Source organism: Mesitornis unicolor, unplaced genomic scaffold (genome assembly GCF_000695765.1).
Source record: "Mesitornis unicolor isolate BGI_N332 unplaced genomic scaffold, ASM69576v1 scaffold27665, whole genome shotgun sequence".
In the NCBI taxonomy this organism is placed as follows: domain Eukaryota; kingdom Metazoa; phylum Chordata; class Aves; order Mesitornithiformes; family Mesitornithidae; genus Mesitornis; species Mesitornis unicolor.
The window spans coordinates 18,116-44,379 of record NW_010186612.1 but is presented as its reverse complement, the minus strand read 5'-3'; the positions used below and the strand labels follow the sequence as shown (position 1 = coordinate 44,379).

Below are 26,264 nucleotides of genomic sequence, written 5' to 3'. Positions count from 1 at the left end.
GTCAGCCCGACCCAGTGATGCTGCAGCAGGGCCTGTTTCCAGCTTCTCACAGCCCTGCCCTGCCTGGCTATCGGCCCCACCAAGCCAGGATCACCCACAGACCCAGATCCTGGCCTCTCCCTGTCCCTTGGGAGGTGCCCAATGCCCTGATGTTCCTTCGCTGCTCCTGGCTGGGACTAGGACAGGCTCTGGCACCAGGCTCTGCCCTGATGGGTACTGGGAGCCGCTGGCCCAGGCCGGGTGCCATCAGCGGGCTTTAGGGAAGACCAATGAATCCTCTCACCTACGACATGTGGTTTTGCTGTGTAGTTTGCTGTTGTTGCTGCTGCTGAATGAGCAGTTGCTGCTGTTGCCGGCGCCGGGCTGTTCTCAGTTTTTCGAAGCGAGCCTCCATCTCCTCCAGCACCTTGGGGGTGTAGCGTACCACCAGCTTGACGCTGTCCTTAGCTGCCTTCAGCAGCTCCACTGCCTTCTCATGGTGTTCTCCTTCCACACTCTGGGAGCAAGGAGAACATATTTAATAACGAAATGCTGCTTTGATCTAGAGCTCTGTCTTCTTTTTCATAAGGAAAGGCTACTGGGGTTTTAGGAAGTTACCACATCTTACATTTTTCAAGGGACCATTATGGGAAAGTGTTAAGTAAGATTTATGCACTGCTGGGAATGTATTCATTTTCTTATTTTAAATAACCCAAATCTGTTTTAGGTTGCATTACAAACCTAATTTCTCATCTGTGTGAAAAGGAGGGGAAATACTCCACAAGCGTTATGCAAACAAAACTAATGTCAAACACACCCAAACAATCTGTTTGCGAGATACAAAAATAAAGCCAAACACAGTGAACGTAAAATCCTGTTTAAATGTTGGTAAGAAATGAACAAATTGCAAGTTTGAAATGGCAATTCCTTTCTTACGCCCTAGCCCTCTTTGGATCTTGCAGGGGACGACATGTGGTGATTAAGCAGTCGCTGAGCTGCAGGCGAAGGAGTGTGCCTGCTGCTCCCGGGGACGACTTGCGTCTTAGAGAGTTAATGGCACCGCTCAGACATTTAACATTTATATGACACTGGTTCTCTATCGGAAATAAACTAGTCTTTACCTGGTTAGCTGTAAGCAAACAAACACTAACAACCGAAACACTGCAAGTTCTTGCTGAAGGAATGTATATTTTCCCTTCCTTTCTGGAAAATGGTTTATAGTAATATGATATCTGCTGGGAAATCAAAAGTACTCCCAAAGGGGAGCAAGCTCTGATTTCTATGCTTTCTATGTTTCAAACGTTGTTTGAAACAGTACATTTTCAGAAAGGGGAGGTGACTTGGCTGTGAAGAGTATTTAATTTCTACCATTAAGTGGACTGACTGAAGTGCTTTCCAGGCATGTGGATTGTTTCACACCTTAAGAGAAAGGGACAAATTTCCTAACGGTGTATGATTGCCCACATATGTTTTAGAATATGTTCCAACAAACAAAAGTATGTCAGCACAGAAAAAAAACAGGCGGCAAAACTCATACCTTCACATGGATTTTAGACTATTTAAAAATAAGTAATTTTCTTCTCACATAAAATACGTCAGTTTTACTACATGCTGTGTTTTAAAACTCTTATGTATATCATGCTATTTAAAATGAAACTATACCTATAGGTCTCCAAAAAGAAGCAGCAGCATTCAAAATATTTGAAGTTCAATTCATGCTAAAAGAATAACTTAGCATCATTATAGCAAGTGCCAGATGAAAATTCTCTCTATTTTCATCTCTCCTATTTGACTGAGTAGCATTGTGCAAGAACAGCGAAAAAGAGTTACTTCTGCTGTGGCACACTATGAGCTAAAAATAATGATTTTAAGGTTTCAAAAAGCAGATACAATGCAGTTCTACATAAATAATATAAACAACACAATTCAAGCTTATTCCCTTGCTTTTTATCTTCCTGTATCCTGTTAAATATCCTTCAACATATAAATCCAAATAATTATTTAATGTCTGGGTCAACTGATTGGACTCAAGAGTTTCTACAGAAATGTTAAGATGCTTTGAAAATATTAATGCAACTTAGAGAAATAATGAATGTCATTTCAGGTGCTGAAATGATTACCACAGAGAAAAACCTTGAAGTAATTACACGTTTGATTGTTGAGAGAAATAAATTACTTCATGTTTTTGAACTGTATGTTCATTAAATTCCTCCAGTAGGTCTCCTATTCAAAGATCTTCAAGAAAATTAGTGACGTGTGATGACCAGATCTGTCAGAAATTGTGACTGGGATAAATCTGCTGAATAAGCACTGCTACCCAAAAATAATTTAGCTATCTTTCATAACTCATTGCTTTGTGACTCGCTTTGACATTGCCTTTTGTAAACACATTTCTCACCTTAAGAGGAACTATATAAAACTTGGCATTGTTTTATATTTTATTTTTTGCTTGTAAATTGTGGTCACTATGACGTGGCATGGACGTTCAGAGGAAACGACTGTATTTGGTGTTGTCATGATCAGTTTTGCTGTGGAACAGTATGAACAGGTTATGAACAAAAATGATAAGCTCCCAAGCTCTGTGAAGTAGCTAAAATACTCCTTTGCTTTCAAAGAGTTGGATGGTTCTAACTGACATCAATAAGCAATTGTGACTGTATCTGTTCTGTAGGGGATTAACAATATGGTGCACTTTAATACTTCATACAACTTAGTAAACTGTATTTGATTCATGATTGCCTGTTTTCTTTCCCATTCGCCTCTGGCCTTGTTCTGCCAGCTTACAGCCAGTATTTTCTAATTAGAAATGAAGGGTTTGACTTTGTTGCTATCCAGGTCAATGGAAAACTCCCATTGACTTGAATAGTAATGATACAGAATTAAGCCTAAAGCTCTGAACCACAACAAAAGAGGGGAAAATAAGAAAGGCAAAGTAAAAGACAATGTTGCTCAATATGAAGCCTACTCTCCAAATGTACCTAACTCAGGTCTTAACAGCCAAAGTTCTCACCTGCTATTAATATGATTGCTATACTTGCTCTTAATGTCCTTATTGCTGCTCACACTCATATTTCCAAGGCATTACAAATGCTTTACCTGCATAGTGGTAGCTGCACAATTTATATTTAAGAGCCTCTTGGAGTAAGGAAAAGAGCTTTTACCAGCAAAGGCAGTTGTTTTGCTGTTTGATTTCTTCTGCCTCTGAGACTGTGCTGGTGAATGACTCCTGCCTGTATTGGTCGTGCCTCAGGGACTTTGCTGGCGGCATTACACAGGTTAGGGACATTGCAAGGATCTGACACTCATGTCACTTTAGAACCACCCACCAAACACGGGACTTAATACATTTGTTTTGGAATGTATATCTTCTTTTGACATGTAATTTTTGATCACAGACATTTATATATAGTTATGTCTATATTTCCCATATTGCATTGGCAGATGGCATCAAAAAAGGATGCAAAATGCTGTAGAGACAAGAACAGTTGAAAGAACTGCAGATATGGTGTGGGGAAACACCAGCCATCACTATATCTATGCTTACAGACTTGTCATGAATATAAAAGAAAAGAATCACACTCTCTTGCAGATAAAAAAGAGAAACTGATTGTTATCCCACATGCTGAGAAATGAAGAATATTTCTACTGGATATCTGTAAGCAAATGCTTGGGTGAGGAATTAGCCACTATAAACCTATTTCGTATTCCTTTCTGTATCTGACTCACACCAGGTATTTGAAAAATGCAGAATCCTTGCCAGATATGAACAGCAACCAGCAAGTGCCTTTGCTGAGCCATCTGCAGGTCTTACTGCTTTCAATTTCCTTTACTTTTAGGGGGTGTGGGACAAAAGTATGTAACAAAATCCCCAGCATAATGAGAAAACACTTTTTTTACCATCCGGTGAAACAGCTCAAGGAACAGTCATCCCAGTCATGCTGGGATAACAAATCTGGATTCTGAACGCAGAGCTCTAATTTTATGTTGATAATTATAAAGTTGGATAACCACCAACTTCTGAGCACAAACAAGTTACGGAAATTTCATTCTCATCTCATGTTCGACTACTGAGCCGTCTGTTGTATTGTACATATTGTATATTATTCTCTTTTCGCCAGCTAATTTGAGAGAAGCACAGAGTGAACTAGTCCCAGTGAACAATGTTAAATTTAGACCTTTTTCCTCCTGTCTCAAGCTGTCTGCAAGCAAATTACCACTTCTATAATTTTTGCCTTTTTATGAATTATATTGGATGGGCTTAATTCAGCCCAAGATTGGTGTATGAACAGTTGCTCATAGGCATTATTTCAAGTATGCAACTGCAATTCAAATTCTGTTGTTTAGACTCTGAACAAAAAATATTTCTGTTGCATCTCTGAATCAACCTTTTTGTGTGTCTACATGCAATTGGGAGTTTTATATTGTGGGGTTTTTTGCTACATTAGCTTAATATATGTATTCTAGAGCACATGCATGGGTTTTTTTTGAACAGAGTATCATGAAATACAAGTGACAACAGAGCCAAGTTCAGTATCTTGACATCTGAAGGTTCACTGCTTTCCTCCCTGGTATTTGCCTAGGTGTTGTTGGCAGTAAAAGGTTTTTTTCAGGAAGCATCTATCAATTAGTGGATATAAACTCTTTTTTAACTGCCTTTTTATTCACCTGTTGAAAGAAGTGCTGAACAACAGTAAGATTATTTGATCTACTTCCAATCAGTGAAGTTCAGGCAATTTACTTATTAAGTGTTCAGTTTATTTCTTTTTCCCTGAGACTAAATAATCTTTTCAGTGGGTTTTCTTTTACTGTTGTTGTTTTGTATCTTTTCTTTCTCATTGTGTGCTGAGGCAAGCACCTATTATTTCTCTTTTGAGAACATGACGGTTGATAGAAGAAGTGGTAAAGTCTGTCTGAAGAGTTGCACTGATATTTGGTTTCAAGAAAAGGGCTACTGTTGAGAGAAACAAATGACAACCTTAAAGTCTGTAGAAAAAAGTAGTTTTTTCATTCTTTATGGGTTTGCAACAAAGAGGAAATTTAAGATGGAAAGTCTTATATTTATGACTGGATTCAGGAATTGCTCCTACGTGCCTTTGGTGTACTTGAATATGAGGTTTAGATGGAGGTTCTGCATGAGAATGGATTATGTTTTCATTACGAGAAGTCTAGGGTTATATGAATGAATATGCTTACTTGTTCGGTACTTTACATTCCCTTGTAAAAGGGAACAAAAAGCAAAATGAAGGGCATAATTTGACCCATATGATGTAGTCCGAGCCTTATTTTTCCTCTCTATTCCAACAGCCCTTTCATTTTTACCTCCATAATGACACTCATGGTGAAACTACTACAGAACACTCCACCCTGACGTATTGACTTAGATGATAAATGACTATGTAAAAAATGTACCTTTTTACTGAAAATACATGCTCTCTGTATGTGTTCCTCTGCACAGCTGACTTCTTCAACCAAGACATCATAGCTGGATGAATGTCATGTCACTAAAAGAAATCTGAAATGCACCTTCCATTGCAAATCAGCACCAAATATGCTTACCAAATTTCTTTTATGGGTTCAAATCCTCTGAGGGTCACAAGGCTATGCAAGCGCCACTGAGGCACCACTGTACTTGGAAAGGGCTGTGTGCCTCAGAGGCTGTGAAGTGCAAGAACGACAAAGCCTACTATTATGCTTTTACTACAAAAGGAATTTGCAGAACTATCAATTAGGAATGACACAGCTTTCTTGCAAATTGAGCACGTGGTATGGATTTAAACTGAGGCTCTTCAAGCACCCTCTGTTACAACAGAAATCGTAGTGGCACAAAGTTGGTGATGCAGCTTTGCCTCACTGCACCACAAATGCATACTGAAGGTCTCTCATAGAGCTAATTCTTTTTATTTCATGTGGCTACATTTTAAATCACAGTATTAGAACAGCTGTGAAAAATGAAAATCCAGATGAAAATGAAAGCTCTATCAAATTTCCACATACCACTCCATTAACTGAAAGCAGCTGGTCCCCCCGTTTGAGCCCTCCGTGCCTTTCTGCCACTCCTCCAGGAATGATGCGAGAAATATAAATAGGTGAATTTTGTTCCTTTCCTCCCATGACATTAAAGCCCAGGCCTTCATCAGTCTTTGGCAGCTCCACCACTCGCGGGTGTGAATGGCCTTCGCTTGCAGCAAAAGCAGCAACTGTTGCCTGGAAGAAAAAAAACAAGTGATTTGGCTGTGTAGGGAGAACACTGATATACACTCTGCTGTTCATTTGCAGGAAGAATTCACTCCTGTGAAAACATTTCAGTGTCTTACTCTGACTTTTTTCTGATTATCTGAAAGCACTGTACAAAACTTAAGTTCCATGCCAATGCTTCTGAAATAAAGGAATAAGCAGAGGAACAGAGAGTTCAGGTGACTTGTCAAAGTTTCGCAGGAAGTGAGCAGCAGAGCCAGAAGTAGGCACAGGGAAGCCTGGCTGCGTGGCAGTGAGCACTTATGATCACGAGTGCATTGCTGCGCCTTGTCATAGAGAGAACATTTATTACTCTGGGATAAGATAATGCCATCTCTACTGTCTTTCTAGTTGGAATAAAGTGGACGGACTAAATTGTTAACTCTGCTCTGCTTTCAGAGGTATGGAATTATTTATCTTACTCTTTGGGCTCAGACAAAAATAAATCCTAAAAGGTTAGTCTTATTTTTAAAAGTTCAATTTATAATCTTTATGAAATCTGGCAAGTTAAATAACTCCCGGAAAAGGAATATGAGTTTTTAAAACATAATTGGATCAAAACTTTTATTGAAAAATTAAATCTCAGGACAGCAGATTTATAAATCAATTAGAAAAATCCTAGACTGTTAATCTTACTCTGCCAAAAAAAAAATAAAATGACAAACTAAAGCTTGCATCCAGAGAAATATTACATCTTACACTTCAGTTTTCACTACAAGTATTTTCCTAGTTGTAGATCTCAGTAAATCATTAAATAAACATTAAGAAAATATTTTCTCCTTCTCAACCTGTGTTTGCAGTCCAAACTGCTTGAACAATTCTGCATTACGCTAATGTCTTTTGGGCATCCTAAGAATGCTTAAGCTTAACAGAAGCTAGTGCATGACGTGACATAATGGTTCATTCTCAGTTACATGTTTTTTGCACATGCAGACCTGGTCATCATGCATACATTTTATGTCAGACATGAATGCACTAGGAGAATGCAATGCAGACAGCCCAGAAATAACCAGGAAATATTGCGATATTGAAACATTGCTCTGTAACCCTGCTGTTCTATATGAATAAGAAATGAGAATGGCAAACACTAATTGGATTTCTCCCCATTTACTATACCACATAGCAATAATTTCTATGTTTACCTGCAGTGTATTCAAATCAGGATCTCATATAGACATTATATAGTAGCATAAACCTTACAAATTTACATTGTCCATTAACTTTCAATTAGAAGAAGGTGAAAATCAGAACAACAGCCTACGAAAAGGAATGTTCTACTTAGTAAGGAAAATACACTGCAATTTAGTGTGTATTAGGTTATTTGCTGGCTGCTATCCAGCTTGCTTCTCTAAAATACTGTAGAAATAATTTTATAGCACACTCCCAACCTTCATCTCCTGATACAGTTTTAAATTAAAATCTCTTAACTGAAATGCATAATGGTAAGATCTTAGTTCCATCAAGATTTCAGGGAGTTTTGTCACTGACTTCATAGGAGTGGAACCATAAAGAAAAACTAAAAACAATGTATGGCTTTTGCAGGTGTACCTGTTTTGCATAGTACCTGCAATACCACCCACAAGGTAGTGTTGAGTACAAAATGATAATGGGAAGAAGAAAGCCATGGTGGACCTCCCTGTTTGGAAGCATCTATCTTTTGTGCATGTTATGAAAATACAGAGTATATTTCACACTGGCACACAGAATGGGTTCTTTCGTGGTTGTGTGAATTCCCTGAGAAAATTATCATTTTAGCAGTAGCAGTAATGTAGCTGTCATGGTCTAAGGACATGAAAAAGGCAGGTCCACATAGACAAAGAAACAATATGGTTTATTAAAACAGGTAATGCATCAGAAAAAAAAAGGGCTTGCATTTGGTTGTGGAGTCTCTTGACCAGGACATTTTTGTCACAGTTCATCCTTACCACTTGCTCAGTACCTACAGTACCCATTAGTTAAAGTAAAATTTTGACTGTTTAGTTTCTATCTCCCAAATAACTGTGTCCTATCTGGATGAGCTGTATGGGAAAATGGTCCATTAGAATATTGGTTGTTGCAGGCAGACTTCTACAGAACGAGCCAGTAGATTTGCTTTTGCAAAGCAACTTTTCAAAAAGCATAAATTTCCATAAAATCATTCTCTTTTCTTAAGCTACAGAAGCAGCATAAAGGTTGAAATTTTCCATTATGATTGTTACCTGGGAAGTAGCACTGGTTCTAGACTCTGGGCTGCCACTGATGTCTAAATTTTCTTACAGTGTACACACGAATACCTGAAACACACACGCGCACAGTCAATTACTAGGTCACTTTGGTAACATGAATTTCAACAGTTGCACATATCCTACCTTTGCAGTGGCCCTGGCTCGGAATTCGGGGCAGCCATTAACAGTTATGGTTTCATGCATGTATTGATACACCTAAAATGTTCACGAAAATAAAATGAAATTAATTATAGAAGTAAAACAAGGACTTTATATTAATCCAGACAGGACACTCCCTTTCACTTCCAAGACTACGTTTCATAAATGCTGTATTCATGCAATCACACAGCCAAGTGTCTGCTAAACTTGTGCGTGCTTAGGTTTACAGAGAACATCAATCTGTGTTTCTCATGACACTTTGCAAACTTAACTGTACATCTTCCAGCACGATTCCCTTCCCATCTCTAGCATGTCCTTTCCCAAACCAGGACAGTTAGGTACTATGTTATCAAAAATTGGTGTCTCCAGGCAACTGATTTGAATGCAAATGATCTAAACTGGTTTGACAGGTGTCTTAGCCTCCAACAATGACTTTGTTCTATGAACTTTCCTATGAATGAAAGATTCAGGAGACTAGTGTTAAAAAAACATAAGTTGCTCAGCATAGAGAAGCTGAAGAATGAAAGTGAAAATTAAATTTTGGAGGAAGGTCGCGGTACTGGTTTCCATCAACCAGAGCTAGGAATGGCGAAAAGGGCTGGCAGTCTGGTAGGTCAGACATGGACAATGGGTAAGAGTATCCTTAGGAAAGGAATTCACATAAATGGCAAAAAAATCAACTTTCTGTCTTTTTTTTTTCTGGTATACACTCTTGGCCCACTTTCTCTGGTCCTTAACTCTCCCTTTCAGACATCTTCAGTAAAAAGAAAGGAAAATGCTCTCACATACTGCTTTTGTTCTCTAGATCAGTCACACTCTTAGATGAAAAATATTTTTAAAATTACTTGATATTAGCCAGTTATTCAGAAAGAAAACTTTAAAAACATTATATATAACATATAGCTTTTTTGTTGAAAGACAAAGGTGAATGCAAACAAACAAAACATTTTATTTATTTTTCATATATAAAACCACCAAACCTGAAAAAATGTTCCTATATGCCACTCTGGGCATTTTCTTGACCTACTTCATCAGGAATTTTGTCTTTTCATACACTTTATGTCTCAAGTTGCATTCCTCAGAGAGAACCTTTTCTGGTAAAGTATGCTAGCTTTTACAGCAACCTCTTTCTTACAGTCCTTGAGGAGTGCAGATTCAATCATACTTTCGAAAATATATTTACCTTTCAGTGATTTGGTGATATTTTAGATGGAGTGCCAAAATTTCCCTCTTTGGCAATGTAAATGTTACTTTGGCAGAGAAAGTGTCAGATCCTGTATTTAACTGACCTATAAACACCACCTTGTCCCACTGATAGGTAAAACTTCCCCATCCCCCTGCCATGGCTTGTTATGCAGTATCGTAAGGATGTCTCTCTCCTCACTGAGGCTGTTATTATAAAATCCACACACTAATAAACATATTGCTACAAACATCTAAATGGAATTAAGAAGCATAGCTCATTTCTGATCTCACTGGATAGACACAGTGGTAATCACTCTTCCGTAACAAAATGTTGAGGATGACTGATGGCAAACCTTTTTTGAGGGATATCATACAAAATGGAAAGGCAAAAAAGGAAAGGAAATAACAAATGCAATCCATTTTAGAGATCTAAAATATGCTAAACACTTTAAAAGCAGAGCAAAAAGATTATTTGTCTTGTATATTATCATCACATAAGACCTTCTAGGACTTAATTCAGAAAAACTGGAGCCAGGGAAGAAAAGTGAGACAAGGGGAGCTGGCCAAGAAGTTTCCTGCTTTCTATGTTTGAAATAAAATCTTACTTCCATTGGTAAAATTGACATTGGCCTCTGTAGAGGCCAGAATTTTGGCCTTAATTTTAAAAACACTTAAAAAGAAATCTCTTATATAGCCTCTAATGGATCTCCGGCTAGTTCTGTGTGTTCCTACTGGATGATGCCATCCTAAAAATGGGTTGAGTCTACATGCGCCACATTAACCTGCACAGATCAGTTCAACATTCATTGTGTTATGTTGTAGGACATCACAGAAGAACAACTACTACATTATATGAGAAGAATACTGTGTAATTGCAGCGATGAATCATTAAATACTTGTTATTCAAATCCCATACTGTATTGAACTGTAATGATAGTGCAATATTTTCTTGGCATCTGCAGGTTCCCCTTAAAGCATAAGAGCTGACTGTACATATTGCTTTGCTTGCACAGCTATAAATGCTGTGGCTGGCTGTAATGTTTAAAAGCATATATTTGATTACTGAACTATAATGACATTAAATTGTTTCAAAAACAGGTCACTTTCAGATATTAGAACAGTTAATAAGTTCTTTAAAATATTCATTACTAAGGTAGAATATCCCAAAGGTGAGCTGGTAACAATACATGCATGTATCATTGGCTAGGTTTGATGCCATGTAACTCCGTATTGTCTGCATCCTACCCATATGGAGCTAACAGGCTTCATAATATCCAGTATCCTGGTAACTAACTTGTATACTGGTGAATGAGCAAACTCACTAGTGTGTGATTAAACAAACACGTTAAAAAAGAATCAACTAACTGAAAAACTGAAAAATACGATCAATAGTGTCATACAATCCTTCTGTTCATTTGTAGATTCTCAATGATAACGGATTTAAGATGATGTTCCGCAAACAGGTACCAGTGATTGTACCATCTATAGCACAGCTCTTCAGAAAAGATGTCTTGCATGTCAAATCTGACGCTCTGTAAGCAACAGATGCGACCAATCTCAAATCTGCTTGAGGCATTCATAAATCTAATTCTACCATTTGACTGTTACATAATGTTTAATGTAATTTGAGTTCAAGAAGGATAAAAACATGACTTTCTTCTTACTAAGGCAGTTTAGCAGCCAAACACAGATTAACTGTACCTGTTCCACCAAGCTCCTAAACTCTCTGTAGGGTTCAGATCTAATTCTAGCAATGCACAAAATGCACACTGAAGTCCATAAAAAATTGTTGTCTGCCTGTAGTCACACTAATGCCTTTATCTACGCTGCTCTCAGCACCACCTTAGCCATGTTTTCTGCACAATGATTCCATTCTGCTGCCTCATCTATGTACACACAACAGATAAACTGAAAATGCTCTTTGTTCTCAAACTAAAGAAGGTGGCATTTAAATTCCTGGAGAGGAATACAGCTTTTTGCTCAATCCACTGTAGATGACAAGTAACTGAAATGGTTTTATGAAATCTTTCCTTTCAGTGCCTGCTATGACCTGTACATCTGATTACATTTTTAGCATACAGAGATTCTCCTGACTCTAACAATGTCATCCTTAAAATGTCTTTACAAGATCTTCTGCAGATTTCCTTATTTGGACAAAATATCACTCAGTACAGATGAAAAGGTGCAGAACTTATTTATAAGCATTTGAAAAGCTCCTTTAGGGTATTTACTAAAGAAGTCTTTTAAAACAGTGACCTTTGTTGGCCATGACAGATGAATCATTCTGAAATACATCACTGTGTAATATAAATGAGTTGAAGAAAGACAATTAATGTGTCACTGAATCACAGACTGGTTGAGGTTGGAAAGGACCTCTGGAGGTCATCTTGACCAACACCCCTGCTCAAGCAGGGGCACCTAGAGCCGGTTGCCCAGGACAGTATCTAGGTGGTTACTATATGTTACTGCTTTAAAAAAGAGCTACATATCTATTTTTGTATGTACAGCTACTTCTTTTCAGAGTGTCTAAAAGACTACATGGGTGTTCAGTTATATTATCTGCTGACAGACTCCATAGGCGGTCTGATGGTCTAGCGCCTAGGGAAGAGTTTCCACAATTCATTAACAATAGGGATTAAATTACAGGTGACATGTCAATGTTTCAAGATGCAAAGCTGCAGCTGTAAGGTAAATGGTAATGTTCCAGATAATTTTCCCCCACAGCAATTTCTACCAAGACTGTTAGCCTCTGCAGGCTGAACGGTTATCGGGTAAAAGCATGCTGCAGACAGGGGTTTGCTCACACAGCTCTCGTTTGTGCGGTGGAGCTGGACGTACTCAGCTTTGTTTGCTTTTTCCTGTGGTGCAGAGAATATAACACTCCATCAAGAAATACTCCCGAAAGCACCAACATAGATCTCAGACATTTTTGGCTTCTGCAGGTAGTCTCCTCAAGACACCATCATCTAAAGTTATTCTCCCACAGTACTCAAAAAATACACAAAGAGTCAAGGAGGGAAATTACAATTAGAAAAGCAGAACTTGGAAGTGAATCCTCCTTGTACTGTGGCAGCTCTCAATACAGAGAAGTGTACCTTTTATTACTTCTCGTGGCAGGAGCTGTAGTGAGTCAGATGCAGCAGGTATTAATGTTCTAATGATGGTCCTCACCCCACTCATTCAGCTGGGAGGCAAAGCAGCTGGTTTAGCATTACTGAAGCATGGGAGGGGGAACTGCCTTACAGGTACTTTGGGAGCTAGTTTCTTAACAAAAATTACTCCGTATGGACTCGTAACAAAGCAGCATGCATTGGGCTGGCCTATTTAAGTCAATGTAAAGCTTTAGGAGGAGGTCTGGCAATAACAGCACACCTAGCAGCCTGTTTTATAAAGCTGGCTAGAAGCAGCAATCTGTTTATAACCTGAATGATGCAGCATCTTTTCTGCTGAATTCTCAAAGTTACAATTTAATTAAACAGATTTTGTTCCATTAACTTCTGCAAGAGGTATTCAATGCTTCCTCCCCTGTGCAATACTAAGTAATTTCAAGGGCAACTATACCTACAATAATGATGTTAGGACAACTCATTCTAAACATCAGAAGGGAAGAGGTGTGAGGCAAAAATAATTTTGCAACAGTGAACAAGTGTTCAAAAAAACCCACTAACAAAACTCAAGACAGAGTACATTGCAATTTAGACCTGTGAAGCAGCAGGACTGGATAATTTTTTCTGAGATTTATAAGTGAGAAAACCTTTTTGAAAATGTTGGGGGTTTCTTAGCACATGACATAACATATGTAAGAAGGAGTGATAAGTTGTGTTTCCACGGTGCCTGCAGTATTATAATATATAAAAAGACATAAAATCTCTTCCTTTAAGAAGTCACAACCTAAGTAAGTCCCATAGGTAAGCAGGTTAAAGGGTGAAATGAAGAAGCAGCCTGCAAAGAGATTGATAATGATGTTTAACACATTTATTAGCATCATCTGGGTTTAGTTTCTTTAGTTCGTCTGCCATCTTTTTATTTCTTCAATGTAGAAGAGAATTGTGTATCTATTTTTGGAAGAAGTCTTTCAAGGAAGGGAAGACAGGAGCCTGACAGTACAGAGAGGGGAGTTAGCATGAGAATAACCAGTGCAAGGAAGACACAATTTGTTTCATTGCACTTATGCAGCCATGTCAATGGAACAGCATACACGTGTGCATCCTTGCAGAACTGAGGCTAAGCTATAAAAGAGAAATTATTTACTTGCACCTCAGTATGATGCTTTTGCCATCAGCTGCACTGAATCCCTGTCTTCCTAATTGCCTTCATATGTTGGAAAGGATGAAGTAAATGTTTCTCCCTTCTAAGATGTCAAGTGGAAAGGAATATCTCAATCAGCCTTTTACCATGGTGAGAAGAGCTCACGTCTGTGTGTATGTGCTTTGTTCAGCAGAGCTGCTGGCCTCTTTCCTCCCCTCTTACCAAAATCTGCAGTCAATTCTCAAACTTTCAGCATCCTTCTCATCTAGGAGGTGAGACCCATCTATCATCTCATTTGGTGTGCGTGCTCCAGCCCTTGAGGCAAGAGGAAGCCTGCTCTTGTGAGAAGCAGAAGTCGGAGTGCAAAGGTGCACGGGAGAGCTGCTGACTTCCACTGCGGTGCCCGTGAATGCCATGTTTCTGAGGGCAAACTTCCACCTGCAGCACAAACCAGTTGTGTCTTTTTTCCCTTTTGTTTTCTACTTTCTTTTCATCATTTGTACCTCTTCACATTCTGTTTGGCATTTTTAACTTCCCCACAGCGTCTTGCCTGTATTTTCCATTCTTAATCCTATAAATTTATGTCTGTGGAGCGAAATACATTGGTTCGTGTGCCTGGACGGACAACCCCAGAGCTGTAGTTCAGCACTCAGTTGAGATCATACTTCTACCACATAAGCAGGCAAGGATGTTTTAAATGCTACAAAGATCAGGAGGAACTCTGGTCACCCTTAACTTCTTGTACACCATAAAACATGCAACTTCAGCTGGTAATTTCTGCACCAATCATAATTTTTGCTAGAACTACAGAGTCTTTAGAAAGGCCTGTGAATATCAAGCCTCCAGCTTGTTTAGGAAATCAGTCAACTGGTTAACAGCATTTCCATTAAAACAGATTATTTCTAAGCTAAATTTGTCCGATTTCAAGTTATAACTGTTGGATGTAATTTGGTCTTTTTCATCTCTTTTGGTAATCTTTCCTACTTCTCCACTGGAAGTATTCGTAGATCTTTGTCTAATTTTGAATATCTATGCCCTTTATGATAGGTTTGTCGATATTTCAAACAGCATTTGCTGTTCTACAAAAAAAAATGAAAACCCATCTAATTGTCCATTTAAGATGATGCCTGAACAGATGAGCACATAAAAGGAGGGAAAGAAGTCAAATACAACAAAATACATATGTAAGCAGTGTGGAGGTATGCAGCTTACCAGACTACCCTTCCACTTTCACAATGTCTTTTTACCTCTGTAATCTCGCTCAAGCTCAAAACCAATGCAGTGGAGCACTTACATCCAGTCATAAACCTGTGATAGCCCAATGAAAAAGGAAAATCTCTAATAATGGTGCATTTATCTTTAGTTTTGCACCTCTTGAATATCAAGTAGAATTTCTGGGTTTGTGCCTGTGTTCTGCTTTTTAAAGTTATCTTATGTGATAAGCATGCTCAGGAAAGCATCATAAAAATGTATTTTCTCCACCATATCTACAGCCTCTAGCTAAGATACTCTACTAAACATAGTCACACACCACAGCCCAGAAGACAGCAGTTCCATGGGGAAGTTGATAGCAGGTTGATTTTCTTTTCTGTCTATCAAGCTGACTCAAAAAAATGTTAATATTGTTTTTTCATCATGTTAATAACTACTTTTATCTTTGGTAATTAATAATAAAATGGTGAGGAGACTATTCTGGATGACTGAAGAGAATGTGAGAAGACTGTCTTTCTAAATTGCGAAGGACATTGACAACCTCAGAAAACCACTGGCTGTGGAAGAACACCATGGATGCCACCTACACACACTGCAACTCCAAGGTTACAAGCTTCGATTCTTCTCAGATGAGACTGAGCAAATGAATCACAAGGGCCCGTTTTGTTATGGGTTTGATTAATCCCAGCAGAAGCAGAACCAGGCAATCTCACACCCATGTTCCCAGTGTACACTGCACATCATCTTCATTCTGTCTCAGAGAGCAGGCTGACAATGTCAGAGCAAGCAATGTCAAAAGGGCAAGTCGATGGATGCTTGCGAGCACGGTGAGGTTGAAATGGTTGAAAAGTACCTTGGAGGGAAAGGCATGTGATATATTATAGGGCTTACTGGAAGTACCAGAAAGTCTTTATTACATAAGTTATGTCCTGCAGCTACTGAATTTGGACAACTCGTAGAAAAAGCTGCTTTGTGACAACTAGTCTGTATTAATGAGCTATTTATATCTGACAGAATGTGGTCATTCAAGGTTGCTGGCTTTCTGAATATTTTTACATGATAAGCTTTCATTAGCCTGTGAGCAGTTACATGTTTGTATGGGGAAAACTGTTGGAGTCCGTTTTCAAAACCAAACATCTGTATCACTTTCGCAATTGTGATACCAATCCCTTTCCACGCAGCGTCACTGCATAGATGCTGCCACATTCAGTAGAGCTGCTAACCCACTAAAAAGCTCAAACCTGTAAATGGAGCTCAGTCTCGTTTCACAACCTGAGGAGATGAGACAGTTTTAATTTCAGAACATGTGAAAGAAATATTATGAATGTTGGCTTTTACATTTTCATAGAGGATATTTTATTTAAAAGTTTTCTTTGGGGGGCGGGGCTTATGGAGAAAATGAGGTCAGTTTTACCAAAGTGAAAAGCCAATCTGAATCTTGATGCATTATTAAGCTGTCCTTAGGCAGTAGGAAAAGAACAGCACAGGCGTGAAATATTTTTAAAAATAAACGAAGTATTATCACCGTAAGGGTACAATATTTTAATTTAGGGTGGAATACTTGATGGAGGCTTCAGTTAAAATGCCAGAACATTACTTGCTCTGGCATTTTTTCATTTTTTTCTGTACAAAAGGGTGGTGCTCACGCTGCTCTGACAGTATCTGTGTTGCTGTCTGAAAGCTAAACCAAGTTTTGGTCCCTGAGTTCTTGCCATATGAGGCTGAGCCTGTCCAAGAAACAACCCAACAGGGGTTACAGGCTGGGGCCAGAATCTCTTTCCTCCCTTCTGTGCGAGCAGAAGAACACAGCAGATGTACCAGGAAATGCGTGCTGTCACATCCTCTGCACATATTGGATGAGTCAGTCCAAACACTGCCGGTGTTGCTGTTAGGACACACAAGACCTTTGTGTACCCCCTCTTCTTCCCTCCAATGCTGATTCTGTCTGGAAGCATCACTCTGACATTGAAAAGTCAACATGAAGTTGCTCGGCACCCTCTTAAGAATAATGAAAAATAGACTTTTACTTGCAAATAAAAATCACTTATATGAGGAACGATAAAAATACAATGGGGTCCTTTAGTTTATTTCGTGTCCCTTACGCACTGTTCTACACTTTGCTCTGAGTCAATGGCAACTATGACCGGACATTTTTGAAGACAATGTTATAGGTGTCTCACAAACCGTATGCTTTGCAATCGCTAAAGCTTAGCAAAGTATTGTCCTAAAATTTTATTTTGCTGGTTCTACTGCAATATACTGGGACCAAAAGATTAGTGTGATTAATTAATTCCCATAAGGCCACTTGGAATTCATAGCTTATAACTTAAAGCTCTCGCTCTCTTAGACCCCACTGCCAGTTACTTTTGAGTTCAAAAATATGCCAAGCATTAATAAACACTAATTTCCTCTACTTCATCGGTAAGTCTATGCTGTTGGGGCTGCCTTATGCAATGGCCATATTCCAATCTTTAACAGATTTAGCAAAACCTTGCCAAAATTACCACCTGGATGAAACGTGACATAACCTGAGCCTGTCATGCAAGCTGATCTTGTGTTCCTACTGAGCTGAGAAGGCAGGGAGAAGGAAGCAGACTTCTGTTTTTTTGTTTTAAATACCAACAAAAAATGTACCTAAAATGGAGTTTTGAAACAGTTTTAGAATTTCTTTTCTTTTCCAAAGGCACAATTAAAAAATGGAGATGGAGCAGCACTTCTCAGGTCTCTCATCAGTGGCATCAGTTAAGCAGAAGCAGGAGGATACTGAGGCTCCATCAAGGCAGAAACAGTGCTTCCAACAACCTGTCAGTATAAATATTCCTCGGGAGTTCACCTTGCTGCTGCTTTCTCTCAAGAGGAAGAAGCAGGCTTGAGATTAACTGCAAGAGAGGCCGTTTTGTTTATTCCTAAGAGTTTTATGTAATCAAATATGATACTGCAACAATAAACTAAGACGCTGAGATACAGCACCCATGTTGCACTGGAGTCCCCTTCCGCAGCACAGGCAACTGCAGCCATGCGCAGAACTGAGAACATCAGCTGAGCGTTGTAGTAAATTTGGTACAGCCATCCAGATAAACTATAACGTGAACAAGATATGGCATTGCTTTGATTCTATATGTTGCAAGACTCTGGCAGCCCTGAAATGTTTATCTTTTGTTAAAGGCACAACTACGCAAACAGAGCGTAAATGCGAGCAGATATATAGCCATCAGCAAACTCTGAGAATTGATCTTTAATCAAAACCAATATGAGAAAGCACTGATTAAAGACCAGTGATTCGGTCTGGCCCCGGATTCTGGGGTACTACATCTGTGAAATCAATGTATTTAGCTCTAGGCAGCTAAAAAAAAGTAACAAGAGCAGCTGTTTTAAATCTCCTGCAGTGAAGTCATAGAAGTCGTACGGACTTGGTAATTGCACACAGACTTAATAATGCCTTCTCTCAGATAATGCTTGGGCAGCCCGGTAAATTCATATAATTGCCATTAATGAAGGCCATCTGCTGAATGACAAGGTAATCATTCCAAAAGTTCTCATTCACGCCATCCAGGGTTTGCAAGCAACAAAGTAATGCTTCAATCACTTATGATAAAGTGGTAAATGAAACTTGTTTTTTCAAAATCCATGTAATTTCTGGTTACATTCACCCTAAAAAATAGCACATATTTTAACAAAGTAGGGTAATTTTATATAAGAAAAAGACATTTTCTCTGTTTACTGCTAACAAGCTTTTTGGCTGAACTTTCTAAATACAGCATGGTGGCAAGACAAAAAGCAGGCAGCCCATCTTTTGGAATTTGTTTGTTGGGGTTTTTTCCTGTCCTAATTTACATACATGACAAATCCTTCTCTCAACTCATCATTACAGATCCAGTACTTGTAACCAGGAGAGGGGAAGCAAAACTCTAAAATGTGAAAACATTATTACTTTGCCATACCATCGTCTTTGAATGAAGCTAAGTAATGCCCTTTCCGAACAGCTATGGAGGTATTGTTTTAGTGAAAATTTTTATACTTATTTTATGTGGCTTTTCATTGCTAGGACACTGGTAATGGAAAAGGGATGGAAAAGTACAGCAAAGGAATCTTGCAAATGCTACACAGCCCTAGAATTCAGGTAATCTGGACTGGTTCAGCTGACATTATAATCCATTCCAGTATCTTAAAAATTATAAAATGCAACTGTACAATTAGCATCCAGGAATGCAAATTTCAATGAAAAGGTACAAATCAATCCATGCATAAGCATGTGAAAATCTGAATGAATTTGGTCAATTGGCAGAGTTCCGTATTTGCTACTGCTGAATGAATGGTGCAGTAATTCTGAGAACCATTCTGGAATACCAGAACAAGTTATAACAAGGCAGATCATATTGGCCTAGGGAGAACTTTGCATCTCAGTCAGCCTAATGGGGCATCATGCTAATATAACCATACTGCTTTTACGACCTGAGCTACAAATCTGAGCTGACAAACCTCGCTCTCTTTACTCACATGAGTTGTCCTATTGCCCTTTTGTTTACTAATTGCCTCATTAGTAAGTCTAATATACCACTTTTGCTTAATCCTGACCAACACCTTCATTTGCATGGGCAAATGTGACCGTAGGGGACTTTAAATGTCAGGCTTCCTACTGAGCCATGATCACAGTTCTGTGCTGTGAATTACAGCAGTAAGTCTCCTCGATACACATATATGGTTTTTTTTTTTCCTCAAAGCTGCATCTTATAATTTAAAAAAACTCAAAAGCTGGGCTTGCCCTGTGGAGATGAGAGACTGACTGGAATTCTATTTCTACTTCTGTAACAAACATCCAGTTCCCAGTGAAAAGAAAGAGTAAGGCAGGGCAGGATTTGAACTCTGAGGGTTGCCCTTGGTGTCAACCGAGAGAGTTTGGCCTGGTGAACCTCAGTTTTACAAGGAATGGGACTCATCAGGCAGAAAACAATGGAACTTTGCTTTTAGAGGCTAGGTCTGGGAGGTGGAGAAACAGCATTATATTGCAAACTGAACAAACAAATCTTGAGATTCTTGAAACACAATGAAACAGGACTTTAAATGACTCCTACATTAAAATCCTAAGTGAATAATTTTAATAAAATAACTAATGAGACATTTCGCCTGAGTCCAGCTAATACCCAAATTGTTATATTTAGGAGAGCCCTTTAAAATGGAGTACACCACCGTACTGGGATATCTGAAGTGAACAGCTAAGGGTTCCAGCCAGCCTCCTGCTGTCACACACTTCATTGCAGTAAAGTAATGAACACAGTCTCACCAGACTCGGCTTTCACCACGCAGCAGACTGTTTCTGATTCCTTAATATTTGCAAAGACAAATCTCAGGGTTAATTATGAAAAGCACAGGTAGACAGCTTGAAGAAACGACCAGATAACAACATATTACATATCAGCAGCACTGGGATTCCACACATTCAGAGTGCTAAGGCACGAAAATGAAAACTATTAATTAAAGGAAATCATTCCGATATACTGACAAGGCTTGTTGAACTATCCTACCCAGCATATGGTGAAACTATGTTTTTAATATTATAGAACATAAACCAATGTATCGTTAAAGTAACTGGGGGGCATCCAGACCTTATCAGAACTGGGTCAGTGTTGTGCCACTGCCTTTTTTTTGCCTGTAAGTCACTGGTGGTCTTTAAATGTTCAGGATGCTCTGTCCACAAGATAACTGTATACTAAGTTTAAAAGTATTAAACTACTGAAATAGACCCTGAACTATGTTCAAAGATAACATGATGTTCCACAGGCTAACTTCATACAAAATACACAACATTAAAGTGTTTTTTGTTGACTGTTCATCCTTTTAAGAAATGATTGTCAGTGACTCCTGAAAAAGGACCCCAGTCTTGAAAAAGTGCTCTTCTGCGATGCCCCGGTATTTTGGTGAGAGTCATAAGATAACAGAATGTAATAATAGTTATTTTTGTGTGTCTTGTTGCCACACCACATTTTTATAAAGACTTTCTGATCTGACTGCTTTTGGTATTGATAAATGTTTCACCATATGTATTTATCAGTCAGATATTCTTTTAAATAATATCTGCACAGAAAAACATCAGATTTAATCTTGAAATGGAAAATGAAGTAGCAAAGGAAGGCTGGGAGGAAAGCAAGATACACCTGAATTTTACACTACTATTAAACCTACAGAAATAGAAACTTGAGAATCAACCTGAAAGTAGTCTTCTTCTCATCAGGATATGCATGGATTTACCAGGCTGTATTGTTACTCTCCTGGCATTTCAGTACTGATTACCAGATATTAATATGAAATTCCCATAATCTGCTAACTTATGTCACATTTTCTTGTTGATGATTTAGTGTGTTTTGCTCAACTCTTTATTCTATCTTCTGTGCCTACAGTTCTTTAACGTTTCTTGCCAGAAACTTTCAGAGCAGTTCACCTTATCTTACAGTTCTCATGACTTTCTTTTACAACAATTAAAGTCACTTCATCAGTTCAGCTTGCCTAGTTTTACGTTTCACATGACTATACCTTCTCAGCAGTTCAATTGTGCATTCACTTTTGCAGCTTTGCCCTTCATCTATTCCAGTAACCCACTGGGAATAAGAAGACTACAACACAGCAACAGCTTTGAGTACACAGCAATAACACATGGAAGGGTAAAGGACTTAATGGTATAATGGACAAGACTCATTCATCTTTTGCCAGGTGACAAGGCTATAGAAATCTAATTAATCTTCATGCAGCTAGGGAATTTTTCAAAGAAGTAATTTTAAAATGTATTTTTTTTCCCCAAAACTCAATTTTAATGCTGGCAGACTCCAGTCAACTTGTTTTCTGGTTTGGGGGTCTTCAGGTGAAAAGGAAATACTGAGGCCATTGCATACTTAAATTACTTCCATTATTTCCAGAGCTAATATATATTCTTGCTTAGTGCCAGACAGAATATCTCAGTCGGAGTTACTTATATTTAGCTAAGTGAGAACCATTAATCACCATTTCCTGACATTGCATCCTAGAAAAAATGCCAAAGTACTTCTATTTAAATTTCATTCACTCAGTCACTTTAAAAAGATTTTATTTCTGTGGGATATTAGTGTGAGGGTTTGAACTGGCAGGTTGATTTGCTAAATAAGCTCCCATAAATACAATTCATTACAGCTCTTTAGCAGACTTAGATTGGAATGGATGTCATTTAATAAAATACCTCATACTTCTAAAGGCTAATTGATCAAAAGAGTGATCTTCTGCTTCTGTAGCTAAAGAATTCCTACTTACAGAAGGGACAAGTCACATTCAATCAATACAGTGTGGATTATATCTTATCTTTGATCATTTTATCTGCATTCAGCCCAATACTGAGTTTCCCTCAGACATGCTTTAACAAATAAACTCACCAGACATTTAAGTGTCCATAATTTCTTGGCCTGGAAAAGAAAATGTTTCTTTTTCATGGCTCCTCCATTATGAAGTTTGCAGGACTGGAAGAGTCACCCTTAACCTCTTTTACTAGATTTTCTGATGAAAGAAAGTTGGGCTCAGATCTTGCATTATACAATGAACACACCACAATGCAGATCTGAATCTCTTCATACCTATAAGAAGCAGCCTCTCCCAGAATTTGCATGCTAATACAAAGCCTGCCGCTGCTCCTCATCCCATTTTGATTACTCCTACTTACTGCTCACCGTGGGTCTGCTTCACTGCTTTCTCCAGGAAAGCTCCTACGTTCCAAACAACTCCCACTTTTCTCATTACTTCCAACTGTCTGTCATGCCTTCTCTTGTAAGGTCAACAACTTGTCTCCTCTAGTCTATGCAGGTGCTAGTAGTATTAAAAACTAGTTGCCACACTTTCACGTCTTGCACTTGGGATAAGAGACGATAAAGAATGGGAGGGAGCATTTGCAGGGAGATTTCAGTCTAGCCTCAACTATCTCAAGCTCAAATACGCTCAGAAAAAAATATGCTGTTCAGTAAAGTAGCTATCAGTCTTTCAGAAACTCCAGAGCACACGAAGGACATGTAAGAAAGTAATCCCTGATTAACGGCAAGACCCAGCTCAGATATCCTCCAAGCCCTTGCTACAGTGCCTGGACACATCTAACAATATAACGTGACAAAAATACTCCATGATTTTCTTATTAGATTTTTAAAAACTGAAGAAATTATTTTCAGCCATTTTCCAACAACTCTTCAACCAGTGGAGGAAAAGACAGTTACAGGTTAAATATTTGCCAAGGGCTTAATATAAGTAACTGAAAAGAGAAGCCACATGTTGAACAAAAAGCTTTAAGTACTAGCAACATATATATGTCAATTGTCTCACTCTTCCTAAATGAAAAGATTTGTTAGTGGGCCTTTTATATTTGAAGATTTTTTTCCTAAGAAAATATTTACATACATAGTGGTGAATGGCATTAGTAAGTTTTTGGGTGTAGAAAAGTTGTTCTCTCATAGTGATACATTACATAGATAGATTATAACATATATATTAGATATTAAATATTTCAAAAGAAATAAATGTTTTTGCTTATGAAGTTGGTAGAACTGATCTAACTCTTCATTCATCACCACTCAGTTCTTGTGTAACAACTAGCTCCAGGCTTCTTAAAGTGACTACTATTTGGTTATAAGGATCTAACAGTAATTAGATGGTGTGTCATGTGCAGGTTGTCTTTACACAACACTCTATATAAAGATTTTTTGTGCCACTGAGATGATTTTATCAGAATCTACTTTCAGTTCACTGAGCTGAAAAAGCCATTTTCCTACTTCCTAGGCTCTGTACCTGTTTCAACAAGCTTTGTGTTTGCTTCTGCTAAGACTATTTTCCAGAGTTGAATATAAATTTAGTAAGATTTCACTGATGATGCTGCAAAGATTGAAGATTGCCTTTAACAACTGGAGTACCAGGCTCTGCTATCTGGGAAAAAATCAAACAAAATCCAACAAACAAAACACAGAACCCTCACAACTTTTCAGGGCTCTGTGGTCAATTAAAGAAGCATTTAGTTGGTTAAATGAAAGGACTAGTCAGAGTATCAGCTTTTCAGGGTACACAGTGTCATTATTTATTGTCATGGAACACTATTCCCTTTAAAAAGCTTTGAAAACTGCCATTTAATTAAGTGGAAGCCTCTCTCTCTCACACTGAGGAATATATTCCATAAAACAAAGAGTGTGTTGCATTTTGCTTATTAAACTAATGTCTGTTCCTCTCTTTCTTCCTTCCAGCCACCCAGCAGTCCACTCAATCAATGCACTGTTGTTGCCTAGTTATCAGGAGTTCAGTCCTGCTACCATCGAGGGAACATTAGATTCCCCATTGATTTCAGCGAGGGAGGATTAGTTCCAGGCAGTAGACAGATAAACCAAAACACAAGTTCTTACAGATTTTCTGCTGAAAAGATGTTGCCTTCATTAGGGCATTTAGAGCTGCTTCTGCCTGCTAGGCTAACAGTGCTCAGTTTAGCAGGTAAGAAGTCTGGCACAATGCTGTATTAATTTATGGCTTCTAACAGTAGTATTTGTAATTTAGCTGCTTTACAGATAATGCATGTATGCATGTAGGAAGGGGAGTGCTTCTTCTCTAGCTTGACTAGAAGAAAACAACTACCACTTAGCTACTGCTGGGCAGAGCTTAGGAAGGCCCTGACCATGGCTGGCAGGGTAATGATTACAGTTTTTAGCAATCTGACAAGGATTTCTGACACGTGGAGCAAGACCCACTGGGACCTGACCACTGAGTTCAACGGCAAGATTCCTGTCAGCTTCAGTTAACTTCAGTGCTTGCACCGTTTGTGTCTCTCTGCAATCTGATTCTATCAGCAAATTCCTACCACACACACCAGAACTCAAAGGAGAGACATTTAAGCTTGCACTGACCCAACTTGGCAACTCCCCATATCCCAGCACAGCGCTGTACAGGTTAGCACAGACCCTGAAACAGCATGAGCAGCATACTAAAGTACTAATTAATCACACTGTCTCCTTAGCGAGGCTAATTGCCTCAGGCTTGATGCCTTGCTGATGCTACTGTTCTGTGTCTGCTTTTCAGTAACTTCAGCATTCTGCACAGTAGCAGGCAGCTTCAGACACATCTCACATCCATCATCCTTTATACAAGGCATTCCAGTATTTCTCTTTTCATGAGGGATGTTATTCTGAGAAATAACTAAAAATCTCAATTTCATACCTCTCTGATAGCTGTACAAAACTCACTCTGCAGCACTTTCTTTAGGGACTGTAGCTTATGCACTGGTACTTCTCCAGATTCTTGCAGTTTCTCCAGTAACTCAATTGCTCTTGCAACATCTGAGTGGGAAAAAAAGAAAGGAATATAGATCAGTGTAAACAGTGACTAATCAGTGACTAGAAGGGGCGCAATGATTGTCATTTTAAATTTAAAATCAGCTTCACCAATACACACTGTATTAATCTTGTGTTACACCAGCCTCAGCTAGGCAACAACACTGCTTCAGAGATCCAAATCCCAAAGCATAGACAAACCACGCATGTACACATGGAACAGACACACACACACACACACACACAGGTTTAGTCTTAGTTGCAAACATTATTTGGAACAAAGCTACCCATTCAAAGCTGCTAAACCATATTAGCAGACCTAAAATATTTCTTACATTCCACATAAGAGACAGTACCACAGGAAGACTATGGGGCCTACTTTCAGAAAGTCTGAAAGAATGAAGCTGAGTCCTTATGTAAGCACCATCAGGATGGCAACACCTAAGAAAAATATTTGATCTTTTCTTCTCATAAATCTAAATCTAAGTATCAACTACTGATAAAGTCTTCAGAGACAAGTAAGGTCTGCTAAGGAAGAATGAGAAGTCTGTGAGTAAATGTGTAAACCTCTTGTCTAGGTCTCCAAAGACCTGATGTACCACACAAAACCTGTATGACCCACAGAAATACATGGAATAATACTTTGGTGGCCTGAATTCTCTTTAAGCACCTGTGTCAAGGGAAAGACTGAAGTGTATCTGAAGAGGAGTTCAAAGGGCTTGAGTAGTCATTTTGA

The 26,264-nt window shown here is 38.6% G+C and overlaps 1 protein-coding gene across 1 annotated transcript; it reads right to left on the bottom strand.

Moving 5' to 3' along the window:
- Positions 1-283: 283 nt before the first annotated feature.
- Positions 284-25,534, bottom strand: LIN7A (lin-7 homolog A (C. elegans); the record flags this gene model as incomplete). The annotated part of the gene is made up of 4 exons (XM_010185201.1): positions 284-496; positions 5,974-6,183; positions 8,562-8,633; positions 25,416-25,534. Coding segments are annotated over 4 exons (614 nt in total), but the record flags the coding sequence as incomplete, so codon positions are not given.
- Positions 25,535-26,264: the final 730 nt, after the last annotated feature.